We start from the raw sequence: 17,024 nt of genomic DNA on the forward strand, positions 1-17,024 counted from the left end.
TTTATTCATGTTTTGTTGTTACCCTGCGCTGCTTCCTTTGCCGTGGTCCCGCCCTTTCTCTGACATCAGAGAAGGGGCGAGACCGCCGGCAGAGGAAGCAGCAGGGCTCACTGGCATCGCAAACCCATGGTAGGCTGCTTCTCCACCGCAAACGGTGCAGGGGGAGGGGCTGGGGGATGAATCGGACGTCGGGGAGGGTGCGAACGGTCCTTCAGGGTGGGGGGCCAGCGGTCCTTTCGGGGTGGGGCATCAGGCTTTCAGGGCTGGGGGATGAATCGGGGGGAGGGGGGAACCAGCAATGTAAAAAAAAATTGTAAAACGCGCTCATGCATATAACGCACATGGTTATGCTCGGTTTGTAAAATCGTGTATAACACGCGCGTTATATGCGTGAAAATACGGTAAATGTGCATGAGGCAAGTCTGTTTGGGAACCTGTATGTTATCATTTTCTCCAATTTTCTTTTTCAGGCCAACATTAAGGATCTATCTCAGATCCTGAAGAAGATGCCTCAGTATCAGAAGGAGCTGAATAAGGTGAGGATTGAAAGGGAAAGCATTTGAGGTTGGTCTGTCCTTTTTCTTTTCTAGGAACTTAGTGTAACATTCGAGAGTGATTTTTCTTTGCTGGTTGGTAAAGTCGGGCCTCACCAATCAGGAGCTGCTTTGACACGCAGCTCCTGATTGGTAAGGCCCGACTTAAGTACAGGAAGAGGTGATCGGAGCATATAGCGAGTGATTTCCTTCACTCGCCGGCGCTCCGGCTGCTGTCTCCTGCCTCTCCAGCTGCCCTCTCCAGCCTCCCCCAGGAAAAGCCGTATTCACAGTTTTTCAAGATTCGCGGGGGTTCCTGGAAAGTGGGCTTTTAGCTTGGATATGAATACTGGTACAGCCAGAGCTTGATGTATTGACTTAACATCCTCCTTCCATTGAACAGAAATTACCCCCCCCCTCCCCGGACCTACAATATCTCCCTAGTGGTTCAGAGGCCGGTAGGGACAGGAGCAATCTACAGTCGCTCCAACCCCTGTTGGCTCCAATCCCCAAATGGCTGTCATGGCTTCCATTGGACTGCTGTTGAAAGCCACAGCAGCCATTTTGACTGCAGAGACTGCATCAGCGGCAGCAACTGAGGATCGCTCCTGTCCCTACGAGCCACTAGACCACCAGGGTGGTATGATATACCCAGGGGTAGGCCATGCTTGCGATGCTTTGGAATTAAGCAATATCCTTATATTGATCTTAACCCGGAAGAAGTGACATGTATCATGGAATAATGGCCATTGTCGGAAGATCACTTTCTGGATTGAGATGTGTTTTGTCTGCTTGGATGCTTAGAGGGCTGCTGCCTTACTTTTTTTTCTGTTGTGTCCCATAGGATTGTGTTCAGACTTTTTAAAAATTTTTTTTAAACCCTGCAACGTTGTAGACTTGATGCAAACTGGGGGGGAGGGGTGTTCCATTTTGTCTCCCTTGCCCTTATTATAAATGTAAACCAACCTGTCTTATCTGCACAAGATATTTTGGTAAGAAATGTTAAAACGTCTTAAAAAAAAAAAAAGAAGCAAAAATCATACATAGTAATATACGGCTTGAATTCTCTGCAGTATTCCACACACCTGCACCTGGCTGAAGACTGTATGAAACACTTCAAAGGAACTGTGGAGAAGCTGTGTGGGGTGGAGCAGGTTAGTGCGTACAATGCATTATTCTCTTCTAGGGCTGTACATTTAGCACGTTTTTAATGCGATTTAACACATTCAAATATTAGCTCGTGTTAATCATTTTAATGTGTTAATTGCATTTCCCATCCCTCTCACCTTAGTGGCTCTCTTAAATCGCCTGGAAGCTGCAACCCTGCTGCCACAACCTCCACCCCCTTGCAAGTCCAACATTTTTTTTTCCTTCCCTCTTCTCACCTCTAGGTTTCCAAATCATGTCGGCAGCAACAGTGGCAGCACTTACTTGCTGCCCTGGCCAACCTGGAGCCTTTCCTCAGCCACGTCCCGCCCCTCTGATCCAGCTTCTGTTTATGGGGTGTCCTGGCTGAAGAAAGATTCTGGGTTAGCCCTGGGCAGCAAGTTAGCACTGCAAGTGATTTTGAAAGCTGTAGGTGAGAGGAGGGAAGGAAGAGGTGCTGGACTCGGGAGGGGGAGCGAAGCTGGTTGAGAAAGAGGTGCTGTACTCAAAGGGGGGGGAGGAATAGGTGCTGAATTGAGAAGGAAGAGAGGCTGAAGAAGAGATACTAGACTCTGAGGGTACAGAGGGAGAGGTGCTGGACCTGTTGGGGTGCAGGTAGCAGGGAAAAAGTGTGGCGTTGTGGGTTCAAACCCACGCTGCTCCTTGTGACCCTGAGCAAGTCACTTAATCCTCCCATTGCCCCAGGTCCATTAGATAGATTGTGAGCCCACCGGGACAGACAGGGAAAAATGCTTGAGTACCTGATTAAATTCATGTAAACCGTTTGAGCTCTCCTGGGAGAACGGTATAGAAAATTGAATGAATAAAGTGCAGGACTATGAGGGGACCAGACTATGAAACGAGGTGGGGGGAGAGAGCTGCTGGACAGTGAGGGATGCAGGGAAGATAAATGATTTTATTGTTAGTTTTGAGAATTTAGATCCGCTATCTATATATTGCACAGTTGAGGAGGAAATGTGAGGAGGGTGTGTTATGCGATTGTGCGATTAGAAATTTTAATCTATTTCCAGCCCTCTTCCCTTCCCCCTCCTTCCTCTCTCTGTCGGTACCATGTGTAACACTGCTCATGTGCAATTCGTTTTTCCTTTCATCTAGTCTGTAGCACATGACAGCATGATAAAGTCGATGCTTAACTGTAGGGATAGTGGAAGAAATTTAGATAGTCTAGGTAAATCTTCAGCCATGAGCCCCCCTTTTTCCGTACACTACTGTCTTTTTAAAAGTTAGTATTGTCGGACAATCGGATTCTTTTGCTTTGCTGGTCGTGCTGCTGCTTCTTAACTACTGCCCAGGAAACTAGCATTCGCAGGGATTACACTTTTTTCTTTTTTTTTATATAGATCTTTATTAATTTTCAAAACTAATACAAAGTGCCATAAATTATACATACATTCGTTGACAAAATAAGCACTTAAATTCCAAGAAATGAACCAAAAAATATATCCCCCCCCCCCACCCACCCACCCCGTCCTGGACATGTATAAAAAGAAAGAAAAGATTTGAAAACCAAGAAACTATGTTGAATTAACAAAGGACATCAAAGCTATTTATCCAGGTTTTGGTCCAGGAAATATTCAGAGCAGTCATTCAGGTTTATCCCTAGACTACTGCAATACTACTGCAATTGGGGAAGGTTGAGTCATCATCTTCAGATAATTCAGAATGTGGCAACACGAGTTATTTTTGGATGCTTTAGGAGGCAGAATGCAAGGCTACTGTTGCATTGGCTTTCCATGAAAATGCGTACAGTTTAAATATTTGACCTTATCACATTGAGATATGAGAGGTCGTGGCCCTATTTGTTTGAAAGGGAAGTTTATTGGTACCATGACTGAGTTCAAAGAAGCGTGGGATGAACACAGAGGATCTAGAATCAGAAAATAATATTAAATATTGAACTAAGGCCAGTCCTGGGCAGACTTGCACGGTCTGTGTCTGTGTATGGCCGTTTGGTGGGGGATGGGCTGGGGAGGGCTTCAGTGGCTGGGAGGGTGTAGATGGGCTGGAGTAGGTTTTAACGGAGATTTCGGCAGTTGGAACCCAAGCACAGTACCGGGTAGAGCTTTGGATTCTTGCCCAGAAATAGCTAAGAAGAAAAAATTAAAAAATTTAAATTGAATCGGGTTGGGCAGGCTGGATGGACCATTCGGGTCTTTCTTTATCTGCCGTCATCTACTATGTTACTATGTTAACGGGACCCAGATCATATTAAATTCTTTGCTATGCTGCAGTATATCTGCCATAAGTAATGTGCGCAGCAATCCTTCGTACTGTTATACGATCACTCGTGTTCTCCAAAAACAGTACTTCACAGCATGTTTACTTATAGCTTTTTACTTATTCATTGGTCTTCAGAAGTGCCAGTATTCAATTGATTTGAGTGGTCAAATACTATGTGACACTAGCCTCCTCATCAGACCGTTGTGTTTTCTATAAAGTGCTTTAGTGCATTAGAGCTTCAATAAGTTGAAAATGGCGCTGGCGGGTGTTTGAGAGATACTGGTCACAGCATTCAGCAGTTGGTTCCTGAGGAAAGGGGCTTGTACCCTCAAAATGGAGTCCCGTTGGACAAGTCTGGACAAGCCTTTTGTGCTGCCTTATATTCTTTGACTGTGGAGAAGCTAAGTACTTCCTAGACTGTTTTCTTGTACCTCAGGCCTGTGCCCTTTGGCTGAGTTTGGTTGCTTCTGCACCCTCGGATTAGAGGCAGAGACAGCTCCAACCATTTTTTGTATGTTATGTTGGTTGATTATCATATTTTGCACTATTAGCAACTAGTTTGTGCACTAGGTATACATTTGAGCACATATGGGTTAGCCCGGGAATGTTTCACAAATAACCCCCTTGTGGGTGTATTCTGTGACAGCTGGTGCATTAGGGATTTGGTCCCCATTACGAGCTGTGTGACTGAGGACTTCCCGTTTATCACAACAAATTCCCCTCACCCCTATTTTAGGTTCAGGGAAGATTTGTTTCTTGTCATTGTTTGGGCTTCTTCCCATTTTGGGGACTTTCTTGATAGTGAGGTTTTCAGGACATCCACAATATGCATGAAAAAGATTTGCATACAATGGAGGCAATCGGTCTCATGCATATTAATTTTGGATGGTCTCAGGACTCGAGGATCTCCTGTATGAGGAACGACTGGGTAAGTTGCAGCTGTAATCACCCGAGGAACGCAGAGAGAGGGGAGACATGATCGAGACGTTCAAATATGTCACGGGCCGTATCGAGGTGGAAGAGGATCTCTTTTTCCTTAAAGGACCCACGGCAACAAGAGGGCATCTGTTGAAAATCAGTGGTGGGAAATTTCATGGCGACACCAGAAAATATTTCTTCACCGAAAGGGTGGTTGACCGCTGGAATAATCTTCCCCAAGAGGTAATTGAGGCCAGCAGCGTGCCAGATTTTAAGAAAAGATGGGATTGGCATGTGGGATCTCTTCATGGAGGTAGTTAGGGGGTGGGCCATTAGTGTGGGCAGACTAGATGGGCAGTGGCCCTTTTCTGCCGTCATTTTCTATGTTTCTAATTTTCTATGAAAATCTGACTGGCAGGAGGGTATTCCAGAACTAGCTTTGGATACACTGGTGTACGGCAGCTCCTTTTCCCCTATGATGTCCCTCCTATTCTACCTTTGCTACAGCCACTCTCCCCCAAACCGCTCCTCTCTCCCCCCCGAACAGGCACAGCTTCCACTTATTACTTCTCTCTCTTCCCCCTCCCTCTGAACAGACAAACCCCTCTACCAGAACCACTGGTAGACACCCCTTCTCCTGGACCTACTATGCAAATTGGCTGCTGTGACTTCTAGTGGTAGTCTCGGCAGACATTTTAACTATGGAAGGAGCAGGAGCAAGTGGGGATCACACCTGCCCCAGTGTTTCACTAGACCATCCAGGGCAATATAGATTAGGTCTCAAATATAAACCAAGATTAAATGTTTGATGCCATTTTTGGGGGCCAGAAAAATCTGTTTATATTCGGCATTTGTAGGCTGGCACTTGTTTGCCTACTGGAGTGACTCTCATATGCAGAGCACAGAATCATGCATGTGCAAGGTAACTTATGAGTGCCTGCTGCAGTGTACTTGGGTGGCTTACGAGTTACACTCGTATGAACAGTTGAATCTACTTGCAAACTTCATATATCCGTTCTTGATAGCCTACATTGTTTATATACGGCACTGTAATGGTTATGCTGTGCTCACTTCCTTTTCAGGACCTGGCCATGGGTATGGATGCAGATGGAGAGAAAATTAAGGATCCTATGAAGATCATTGTTCCTATTCTCCTGGATGTAAATGTTAAGCCATATGACAAGATTCGCATTATCCTGCTCTACATCTTGCTCAAGAATGGTACCAGCTTTTCTTCCTACCTCATGCCTCCACCAAGCCGATGTTGTCCTCTACTTGTCTCTTTGTAGTGCTTTCCCTTCTAGCTCTCTCTCACTGCCATTTAGTGCTTCATTTCTATTCCTCTGTATCAACACCATTCCTTTCTTTACACACTTCTCCTTGCTGTTGATATGTATTTTGTGGAAAATAATGTTATAACAGGTTGTTTGTGTGAAGACCAAATAGGTGCCTATTTTTTAATTAATAGGGGGTAAACCAACAGAAATAACAGCTAGATTGAAGCCACAAACGAGGCCAGCTAGGGAGTGTTAGCACTAAATGTTATACATATTTTTACATGAATTTTGGGATAATGGGGGAATAGATACTACTTTAAATGGCAGACACAGAAAGGGATGTTCTCTCAGTCTGTCTCTCTCGGCCTCTCTTACTGTCTCTCTGTGTCTGTCTGTCTCTCTCTCTCTGTCTCTCTCTCTCAGCCTCTCTGACTCTCTCTCTCTCTGTCTGTCTGTCTCTATCTTTGTCTATCTCTATCTCTGTCTGTCTGTCTCTCTGACTCTCTCTGTCTCTATCTCTCTCTGTCTCTGTCTGTCTCTGTCTGTCTCTGTCTCTGTCTGTCTCTATCTCTCTCTGTCTCTGTCTGTCTCTGTCTGTCTCTGTCTCTATCTCTGTCTGTCTCTGTCTCTGTCTGTCTCTGTCTGTCTCTGTCTGTCTCTGTCTCTGTCTGTCTCTGTCTCTGTCTGTCTCTATCTCTGTCTGTCTCTGTCTCTGTCTGTCTCTGTCTGTCTCTATCTCTGTCTGTCTCTGTCTCTGTCTGTCTCTGTCTGTCTCTATCTCTGTCTGTCTCTATCTCTGTCTGTCTCTGTCTCTGTCTGTCTCTATCTCTGTCTGTCTCTATCTCTGTCTGTCTCTATCTCTGTCTGTGTCTGTCTCTGTCTCTGTCTGTCTCTCTCTTAGCCTCTCTCAGCTCAAAGGCTTATATGGTAAGCATGGTGGGGGGGTTTTTCTGGTTGGTGTTCACCTTTGATTGCTGTTCAGTTATTCACACTATTTGGCTTGGAACCACATACATGTTTGAGAAGAACTGAGGCATAACCAACGTGAGGTATATGTTGCAGGATGACATGACATTGTCCCCTGTAGACAACCTGGTATCTGAGGTTATGAAGCTCATGGTAACCCAGATAAGCTAATAATTTCTGGGAAAGGGCTCCAGACACAAGGTCAATGTGGCCAGCCTTTGCTTGCGGTGCGCCGGCCACCGCGAAGGGGAATTCTTGTCGGCTTCGGGTGCCGGCATCCAGGGATCCCTTTCATGAGTGCCTCGCGCACCAGCAGCAGTCAATGAGGAAGCCCAGGCTTCCTTCATTGCCCACACAGGGATTCTTCCAGCTGCCACCACCGATCAGGGAAATAAGGTTTCCCTTACCGCCGATAGTGCTGGGGTCTCCCTTACTGCTGCTGCCGGCTTGCCTGCTTTAGCAGCTGGGGTGGTTCAGGCCTCAGGGGAGGAATTTTTCAGCAAATTTTCCACCAGTTTTCGTGGGAAGCTCCTCCATCTTGTCTAAAGCCTCAGATGACCTTTCTCCTGTATTGGAACAAGGGGCAGGTTTCGGCTGGGTCTCCTGCTTTGACAGTGAGTCCCATTGGACCACCAGGGTTTTTCCCCCCTGATTTTGTTTTAGCCTTGCACAAGGCTTATCTTCAGACGAGTAGGGAGGAGCCATTGATGCATCTTCTGTGTAAGTGCGTATTATTCACAATTCAGAGTTAGTAACGTGAGCTGTCAAAAAAAGAATTAAGAATAAATCAAAATATTTATATTGAATTCTTTGTACATCTTTCCATTGTGAGGATCTCTGCATTCTGTTTGCAGGCATCAGCGAGGAGAACCTTGCAAAGCTCATCCAACATGCAAACATTCAGAAAGATAGTAACATCATTCGTAACATGCAGCTCCTGGGAACAAATATCACCCCAACAGTAAGTCTTCATTTCCTACCTTCTACCACTGTCATCAGTCTTTTGTTTCACCTCTCGCCATCCAGCAACCATCCAGACCAGTCCTGTTGCCCAGCCAGCCACTCTCCTATCTCAGTCCCACCTTTACCATTGGTCTACCACTTGCATTTCTGAGAGATTTTTTTTCCAAAGATTTGTTGTCATATTAAAGCACACTCAGGCTACACCCAGAAATAACACCCTTTCAGCTGGTAGATAGGATGATATTTTGGTGTTTTTTTGTTTTTTTACTGATAGCTTTCATCTGTTGCCAAGGCAATTTATACAGAACATAGAATCCAGAAAATCAATAGAACTGAAAAGCATCACATACAAGATGACCATCATGGTACAGAAAGCAACCAGCAATATGAACTCCCCCCTCCCCCAAGATCCCACATACAACAAACATCACCTTCACGGTAGTGTTCCTCCATTCTTCATAGCATTGCCATTTCCGAATAAAACTCCCCATCCTGTGATGCTTCAAGGCCGATAGCCTATACAGAGAATACCAATCATCCACTTTAGTCAGCACTAATTGCATATCCGGAGCGGCAGACTGTTTCCAACTGGCCACCAACACCAAGCGAGCCGCCTTTAGGAACAGTTTAGTGAAGTAGACTTCCTTCTCCCAACCATTATCATAATGGTGCAGAAATACTAACCCGATGGAGGGCTGAAGAGCCCTATGCAGAATAGATGACAAGGCTCGGAGTACTGAGATCCGGAACCCCCGAGCTATTCCGCAATCCCACCACATATGCAAATGAGTACCCGTGAGCCCAAAGCCCCATCCCTTCCTCCAGAGAGTTTTGCTAGGAGAATAGGGGTGTAGTATCAGCGCAGTAGTGCTTTGTACCCATTTTCCACCATCACAGTGGCTAAGCCAAGCATGGCGGTATGCTTCCAGGTCATGTCCCATTCCTCTGGGGTTATATTTCTGCCCAAATCTGCTTTCCACATTAACAAGTATTTCAGGGGGACATCGGATCTACTATTAAGGCAAAAACACAAATGGAGGAAAAATATATACACTCCTTCTAATGAGGAAGCATGAAATAATCAAATCAAAATACTAAAAAAACATGCTAACATCAGAAATAGAAAATATTTTTAACTAGTATACTTAATTTTTACATAAGAAGGTAGTGCTCAGAGACATGGAGGGAAAAGGGGAACAAATTCCCCCAAAAAACCTCACCACCCAATCATTGCAGTATTTTCCAATTCTACCATAGTTATATTATAGGATCTATCAATATTTATGAATACAATACATGTATGTTATTTTTGATTATAATGTTGTGAAAAGGGTGGGTGGGGGAGGGAGATATTTTTATGTATTTATGATGATATATGGAAAATTTTCAAGTAATGTATATGATTCAATTGATATAATATGGTGTACTTGATGTAAGATAGAAAAATGAGTAAAGATTTGGAAAAAAAAAATAATGTTAGCGTGTTTTTTATTATTTTTATTCTACTATTGTTTATAATTCTTTATTCATTTTCTTATGTCACAACAAGTGTTACAATAGAATTCAATAGAAATTTAAACATACACACTTGATCATCTCATATATTAACATTGAATTAACATTTCATTAAAAATTTAAATTTTAATAAAGTTATAATATTTTTCAATAAATTTAATTTTTATATAATTTTTATTATATATAATAATCCCTTTTCCCTCCCTCCCTTCCAATAAATAATATATAAATTCAATTTTTCCTGTATATTCATTTAAATATTGAATTAGAAAGTAGTAGTTAGAATAAAAGCCCACCCCCATCCCTTCTATTCAAATATCTTATCTTGGGAAAAATTAATAATTTATTTGAGAAATCTGTTAATGGTCAATTTTAATCATGAGAAAAATTTTTTTTTTTTTTTATTCTTTACAAAAATTTTTTAATGGTCCCCATATTTTTTGAAATTTATTCATATATCCTTTATGTGTTGCAATAGCAAGTTCCATTTTGTATATATGACACACAGAATTCCACCAAAACATATAGTTCAATCTATCATGTTGTTTCCAGTTAAATGTGATTTGTTGTATTGCTACTCCAGTTAAAATAAATAAAAGTTTATTATTACTTGATGATATTTGACTTTTTTTCCTCATTGTTGTTCCAAATAATATAGTATCATATGTCAAGGCTACTGGATTTTCTAGCATCTTATTAATTTGGGGCCAAATTGATTTCCAGAATGTTAAGATGAATGGACAAAAGAATATAAGATGATCTAATGTCCCAATTTCATCATGACAGTGCCAGCATCTATTAGATTTAGAGCTATCAATTCTATGTAAACGTGTTGGGGTCCAAAATGCTCTATGAAGAAGAAAAAACCAAGTTTGCCTCATAGATGCTGATACCGTACATTTTAACCTCCAAGACCAAAGCCGTGGCCATTGAGATACACTAATTTGGTGTTTTATCTCAATGCTCCAAATGTCTCTAAGACCATTTTTTGGTTTTTTATTTATAAATCCAGATATTATTTTATACCACTGTGCGGCTTTATGTCCTATTGAGTCCATCTGGAAACATAAGAATTCCAAACTGTGATATTTAGCAAGGTTTTTCCATTCAGGGAACCCTTCCTGAATAGATTGCTTCAATTGCAACCATTTAAAATATTGTGTTTTATTAAGACCAAATTTATGTTGCAATTGTGAAAACTCCAGCAACTTATCATTTTTTATTACATCATTTAAAATACGAATTCCTGCTATCATCCAATGTTTCCAGATGACTTTAAAACCGCCTATTTTGATCTTGGGGTTTAGCCATATTGTTTGAGTAGTTGATTTACTAATTGGAATTTGAGTTAAATTACTTATGTATCTTAGAGTTTTTCAGGTATCCATAAATATTTTATGATCTTTATATAACCTTGGCATCTTGATACTAATTACATGACTAAGACGTAGTGGAAATATTAGTCTCCATTCTAGCCAGAACCAGTCTGGAATATTATCAGTGGGCTCTGGGAGGATCCAATACATACCATGACGTAAAATATAGGCTTGATGGTACCTATAAAAGTTGGGAAAATTTACCCCTCCCTCCTTAATTGGTTTTTGTAGCGACACTAAAGCAATTCTTGGTTTTTTGTTTAGCCAAATGAATTTTGTCAAAATTCTATTTAATTTAATGTAAAAAGATTCATGAAAGAAAATTGGTATCATCCCCATTTGGTAGCAAACTACAGGCATAATCATCATTTTAACGGTTTGTATTTTTATTCTACTATTAAGGCAGGCATATAGCAGAAATCATGCCCTTTTTTTACCTCTGGGCCCAATAGTTTTTCAAATTCAGTTCCTCCCCTCCCCCCCCAAGAGCACTCTTAGAATCCCAGCCCGCTGAATATAGTCCTTCGCTTGGAGATATGGGAACAAATCTCCAGGCAATGGCAGTGGACAGCATGTTCGAGTAGCTTGGATAAGGAGGGGAGGAGGAAGATGGGCATATTGGAACTAGTTAGGGTTTTTTTGAAGAGAGGTTAACTATGGCATGTTTGGAAGACATCGGGAGCCGTTGCAGTGGAGAGTGATAGATTGAGGATGTTGACAGATAGGAGGAATAACAGTGGGAGAAACAGTGCTGGGTAGGTGGGTGGGAATTGGATCAGAGGAGCAGGTGGTGGGTTTAGAGGAGAGCTGTGCAGTTTCCTCTTCAGTGATTTCAGAAAAGGGGGCAAGGGTTGAGGAGGAGGTTTGCAGAAAGGATAGATGGAAGAGGGTGGGGGAGAAGGTGACCTGGTTGAGAACCCAAGGTGACTCTCCTGAACCTTGAAGAAGAACTCGGCCATAGTCTGAGGATAAAATGAAGGGGGGATTGGAGGTGAGGGCACTTTGTGTAGAGAGTTTAATGTGACAAAGAGACTGTGAGGGTAGAGCTAAGAGAGTTAGTTACTTGTTTGTTTTTTTTTGTTTTTTTTTAATATTCTTTATTCATTTTCATATTTTACATCAAGTGCACAAAATATTAAATTACAATAAATTATTACACAATATCACTTTTATATCTACTACATAAAATTCTAATAATATTTTTACCCCCCACCACCCACCCTTCAACTGCTTTCCAATCACCATATACACATTATATAACATATTATAACATATTATGTAATATTATTTCCATTACCCACCCCTCCTGATGTGCCAAAAAGAAGAAGAGAAAAATTGATGATTATTCAATGGGTATAGTATTCTTGTTTAACAAGTGAGACGGCAGACTGAAAGGATGTCAGCAGGAATTTGAAGTGGATGAAGTCAGCGTGTGTGCAGGATTTAAGCCAAAGATGTTCGGCAGATCAGGCACAGACAGGAGTGCAGGTAGCAGATGTTAGAGGTCAGCGAGGACTGGGGTTTGCCATAGTCCATTATTGAGAAAGACATAGGGGAAGCCACTGCTTGCCCTGTATCGGTAGCATGGAATATTGCTACTTCTTGGGTTTTGGCCAGGTACTATTGACCTGGATTGGCCACCATGAGAATGGGCTACTGGGCTTGATGGACCTATTCTTATGTTCTTATGACATGAGATAGAAGGAGTGAGGGTATCTAAAGCAGAGGAGATAATGGTGTTATAGGGGAAGACAGCTTCATTGACAGACTTTTATGACATAGTAGTTGAAGGGAGGGAAGAGAAGGTGGTGGAGAGGGTGCCAGAGTCAATAATCTGGAGGTTCCTAAACATATGGGATGTTATCCAGTTTAGCATTTTAGCTTATAACTTTGGATATGCTAATATAAAACAGATTATCCATTACTCTAGATTGGATTTCGTACCTCATTATCAGTGCAGATATTTGACGCATATTTTAGGAAATCTGCAAAATAACCCTGTCCCCACCTTCCTCTGAAGCTCTTAGATTGGTCTTGTTCTTTTATGTTTATTAAAATCATTGGAGTTTCTATTATATCTAAAAAGACGTCATAGTGGCTTACGATAAAACAAAAATTTGAAAACATATAGGAAATTAACTTCAGTTAAATATAGGAAAAGAAAAGAATCATACAAAGAATAAAAACATCCAATAAACTAGTTGTTCACACATAAGTTGCCGAGACTGCGCAGATCAACCCAGTAGGTTTGAGAATTACATTGGACCAAATGAAAGTTCAGTTAATGTGTTTGTCTTGTAATCTTTCATTTATGTGCCACTCAAGTACTTCTCAAGGAACAAAAGCAAAAACTGCAGTAATGGTGTACAAGATGCCAAGTCTTTATTGAACAACCATAAATATAAATATAGTCTGAAGTAAAATACTGCTTACTTTTCCTCACTGGGGATCTGTCGTGAAGGAAAATCCCCCCCAAAAATAAAACCCACAAGATTACATTGTATATTCCAAAGCAAATAACTTTTTATTCTAGTAATTAGTATTATAACAGCATTTGTCAAATCAGAAATAAATCAGTTTGGACATATACAATGGAGAGAAAAAACCTCATACAAACAGTGCCAGCATTTTTTGTAAGTATGGCGTAGTCTCTGTAAAGAAACTCTGCCAGAGCATGGGGAGGTTTTATACAGAAGGTGTCAAAATCTTAGACAATTCCCCTGGCTGGGAATATATATCACCCTATTGGATAAGACCAACTTCCTATCTAACCCTCTCCTAGTCCACGCCTCCATTGTTCCCTGGGGGGCCCTGGACAGGCATAGCTTTTAGAACTTTCTTCTTCCTGAAGTTTTCATTCTTCACACGGGTACATCAATATCAGTGCCTCAGCGCATTAGCCTGGCATCACTTTATCAGTTCTTAGGTTCCCGGATGATGGAATGTCTTGCTGACTGGCATTTTCTTTCAGCACTGTTAAATAGCTCATTGTCTTTCCAGCACTGGTTGGTGTCCTTGAGAAACTTCACAGCAAGAAATCCACACACTCACATGCCACACATTAGCATCTCAGCATCTGAACTGAAACCAGTGTGCACAAGCCCGTGACTTCAGCAACTTCAGCAAAATGCAGGAATAGGTCTCACAACCTGTAAAAGTCTCCCATAGGCTCCTGTCATCTCTCTCAAGACATTAAAAAGTTTGTATCCAAAAGGGTTAGTGAACCGGGACCCGACACGGTCTGTGTTTCGAAGAAACACTACTTCCTCAGGGGTCCTAAAGTGTATCATATAAGTATATCATATACGTGTAGGAGCTTAGACAGCTTGCCTAGTTCTTCATCACTCTGCTGTTTCCAGTTGTCATCCATCAGATTTCTTTGTATATGATACACTTTAGGACCCTGAGGAAGGAGTGTTTCTTCGAAACACGGACCATGTCAGGTCCCTGTTCACCAGCCCTTTTGGATACAAACTGTTACATTTATAGTTGTTCAATAAAGACTTGGCATCTTGTACACCATTATTGCAGTTTTCGCTTTTGTTCTTTGATTCGATATTTTACTGCAGTTCTGTTGGATTCTTTGTTTGTTGTTGCCATTCAAGTACTTTTGCCATCTTACTCCAGATCCCCTTATGGCCATTTTCTATCATCAGCATCCAGAGCATAGAACCATAGTCATAGGGATACAGTTCTCACATTGTGTTAGGCTAAAATCTTCAAATCCATATGCTCTGAACTTTAATTTTTCTCTTTAACCTTTGATGCTGTTCTTGTTTCTTACTCAAGATCTACACTGTTGTACCTTCATTTTTTGGGGCATGTTTTCTCTCCCCTTCAGCCCAGCAGCTCCAGCAAACCTGAGAGAAGGCCTCGACTGGAGTCTACTTACCAGCTCTCAAGGTGGACTCCCATTCTTAAGGATGTGATTGAGGTAATAAGATCCTTACATTTGTATATACTGTGGCCCTACTAGTTTGAGGAGGCAAGGGAAAGTTGATGGAAAACATTGCCACTCACCCATAGTAACCGAACAGATTCTGACAAATGTCAGTTATACAATGGCATGAAAGTGTCCTCTATTCCTAATTTCCCCTATTATTGCATATACAGTAAAACCTTGGTTTGCGAGCGTAATTTGTTCCAGAAGCATGCTTGTAATCCAAAGCACTCGTATATGAAAGCAAATTTCCCCACAGGAAATAATGGAAACTCAGACGATTCATTCCACAACCCAAAAACTTTAATACAAAATACTATACATACTTGTATTGCAAGTCCTTGCTCATTTAGAACAGTCACTGTACTCCTGCAGCGTCAGAGAGAGAAGAACTATCGGCTCAGTTGTGATGATGTGACGCGTGTATACTGTATGTACTCGTATTGCAAGACTTTGCTCGTTTAGAACAGACACTACATTCTTGCAGTGTCGTAGAGAGAAGAACCATCGGATCAGTTGTGATGTGTGTATACTGTATATGCTTGTATTGCAAGACCTTGCTTGTATATCAAGTTAAAATTTAATAAAATGTTTTGCTTGTCTTGCAAAACACTTGCAAACCAAGTTACTTGCAATCCAAGGTTTTACTGTATATCACATTGAATGGTTTCTGATGTTTAAACAAAGTGTACCGTATTTTCACGCATATAACGCGCGCGTTATACGCGTTTTTACCTACCGCGCATACCCCTCGCGCGTTATATGCGTGAGCGCGGTATACAAAAGTTTTAAAACATAGTTCCCACCCCCGCCCGACGCCCGATTCACCCCCCCCAGCAGGACCGCTCACACCCCCATCCCGAACGACCCGCTCGCACGCGCTCCCACCCGCACCCACGATCGGAGCAAGAGGGAGCCCAAGCCCTCTTGCCCGGCCGACTCCCCGACGTCCGATACATCCCCCCCCCCCGGCAGGACCACTCGCACCCCCACCCCGAAGGACCGCCGACTTCCCGACAATATCGGGCCAGAAGGGAGCCCAAACCCTCCTGGCCACGGCGACCCCCTAACCCCCCCCCGCACTACATTACGGGCAGGAGGGATCCCAGGCCCTCCTGCCCTCGACGCAAACCCCCCTCCCTCCAACGATCGCCCCCCCCCAAGAACCTCCGACCGCCCCCCCCAGCCGACCCGCGACCCCCCTGGCGACCCCCACGACCCCCCACCCCCCTTCCCCGTACCTTTGGTAGTTGGGCCAGAAGGGAGCCCAAACCCTCCTGGCCACGGCGACCCCCTAACCCCACCCCGCACTACATTACGGGCAGGAGGGATCCCAGGCCCTCCTGCCCTCGACGCAAACCCCCCTCCCCCCCAACGACCGCCCCCCCCCCCAAGAACCTCCGACCGCCCCCCAGCCGACCCGCGATCCCCCTGGCGACCCCCACGACCCCCCCACCCCCCTTCCCCGTACCTTTGGTAGTTGGCCGGACAGACGGGAGCCAAACCCGCCTGTCCGGCAGGCAGCCAACGAAGGAATGAGGCCGGATTGGCCCATCCATCCTAAAGCACCGCCTACTGGTGGGACCTAAGGTGCGTGGGCCAATCAGAATAGGCCCTGGAGCCTTAGGTCCCACCTGGGGGCGCGGCCTGAGGCACATGGGCCCAACCCGACCATGTGCCTCAGGCCGCGCCCCCAGGTGGGACCTAAGGCTCCAGGGCCTATTCTGATTGGCCCACGCGCCTTAGGCCCCACCAGTAGGCGGAGCTTTAGGATGGATGGGCCAATCCGGCCTCATTTCTTCGTTGGCTGCCTGCCGGACAGGCGGGTTTGGCTCCCGTCTGTCCGGCCAACTACCAAAGGTACGGGGAAGGGGGGTGGGGGGGTCGCGGGTCGGCTGGGGGGGGCGGTCGGAGGTTCTTGGGGGGGGCGGTCGTTGGGGGGGGGGGGGGTTTGCGTCGAGGGCAGGAGGGCCTGGGATCCCTCCTGCCCGTAATGTAGTGCGGGGTGGGGTTAGGGGGTCGCCGTGGCCAGGAGGGTTTGGGCTCCCTTCTGGCTCAACTACCAAAGGTACGGGGAAGGGGGGTGGGGGGGTCGTGGGGGTCGTCAGGGGGATCGCGGGTCGGCTGGGGGGCGGTCGGAGGTTCTTGG

At 43.9% G+C, this 17,024-nt stretch overlaps 1 protein-coding gene across 1 annotated transcript in view; it reads left to right on the top strand.

The window, feature by feature from the left end:
* The window catches only part of STXBP2 (syntaxin binding protein 2), a 90,907-nt gene that overhangs the window by 61,262 nt on the left and 12,621 nt on the right, over positions 1-17,024 (top strand). Inside the window, exons 12-16 of the mRNA XM_033916533.1 lie at positions 471-536; positions 1,607-1,687; positions 5,921-6,059; positions 7,936-8,042; positions 14,777-14,869. Coding sequence (XP_033772424.1) covers positions 471-536; positions 1,607-1,687; positions 5,921-6,059; positions 7,936-8,042; positions 14,777-14,869 — 486 coding nt within the window. The remainder of the gene's footprint in view (positions 1-470; positions 537-1,606; positions 1,688-5,920; positions 6,060-7,935; positions 8,043-14,776; positions 14,870-17,024) is intronic.

Source organism: Geotrypetes seraphini, chromosome 12 (genome assembly GCF_902459505.1).
Source record: "Geotrypetes seraphini chromosome 12, aGeoSer1.1, whole genome shotgun sequence".
Taxonomy (NCBI): domain Eukaryota; kingdom Metazoa; phylum Chordata; class Amphibia; order Gymnophiona; family Dermophiidae; genus Geotrypetes; species Geotrypetes seraphini.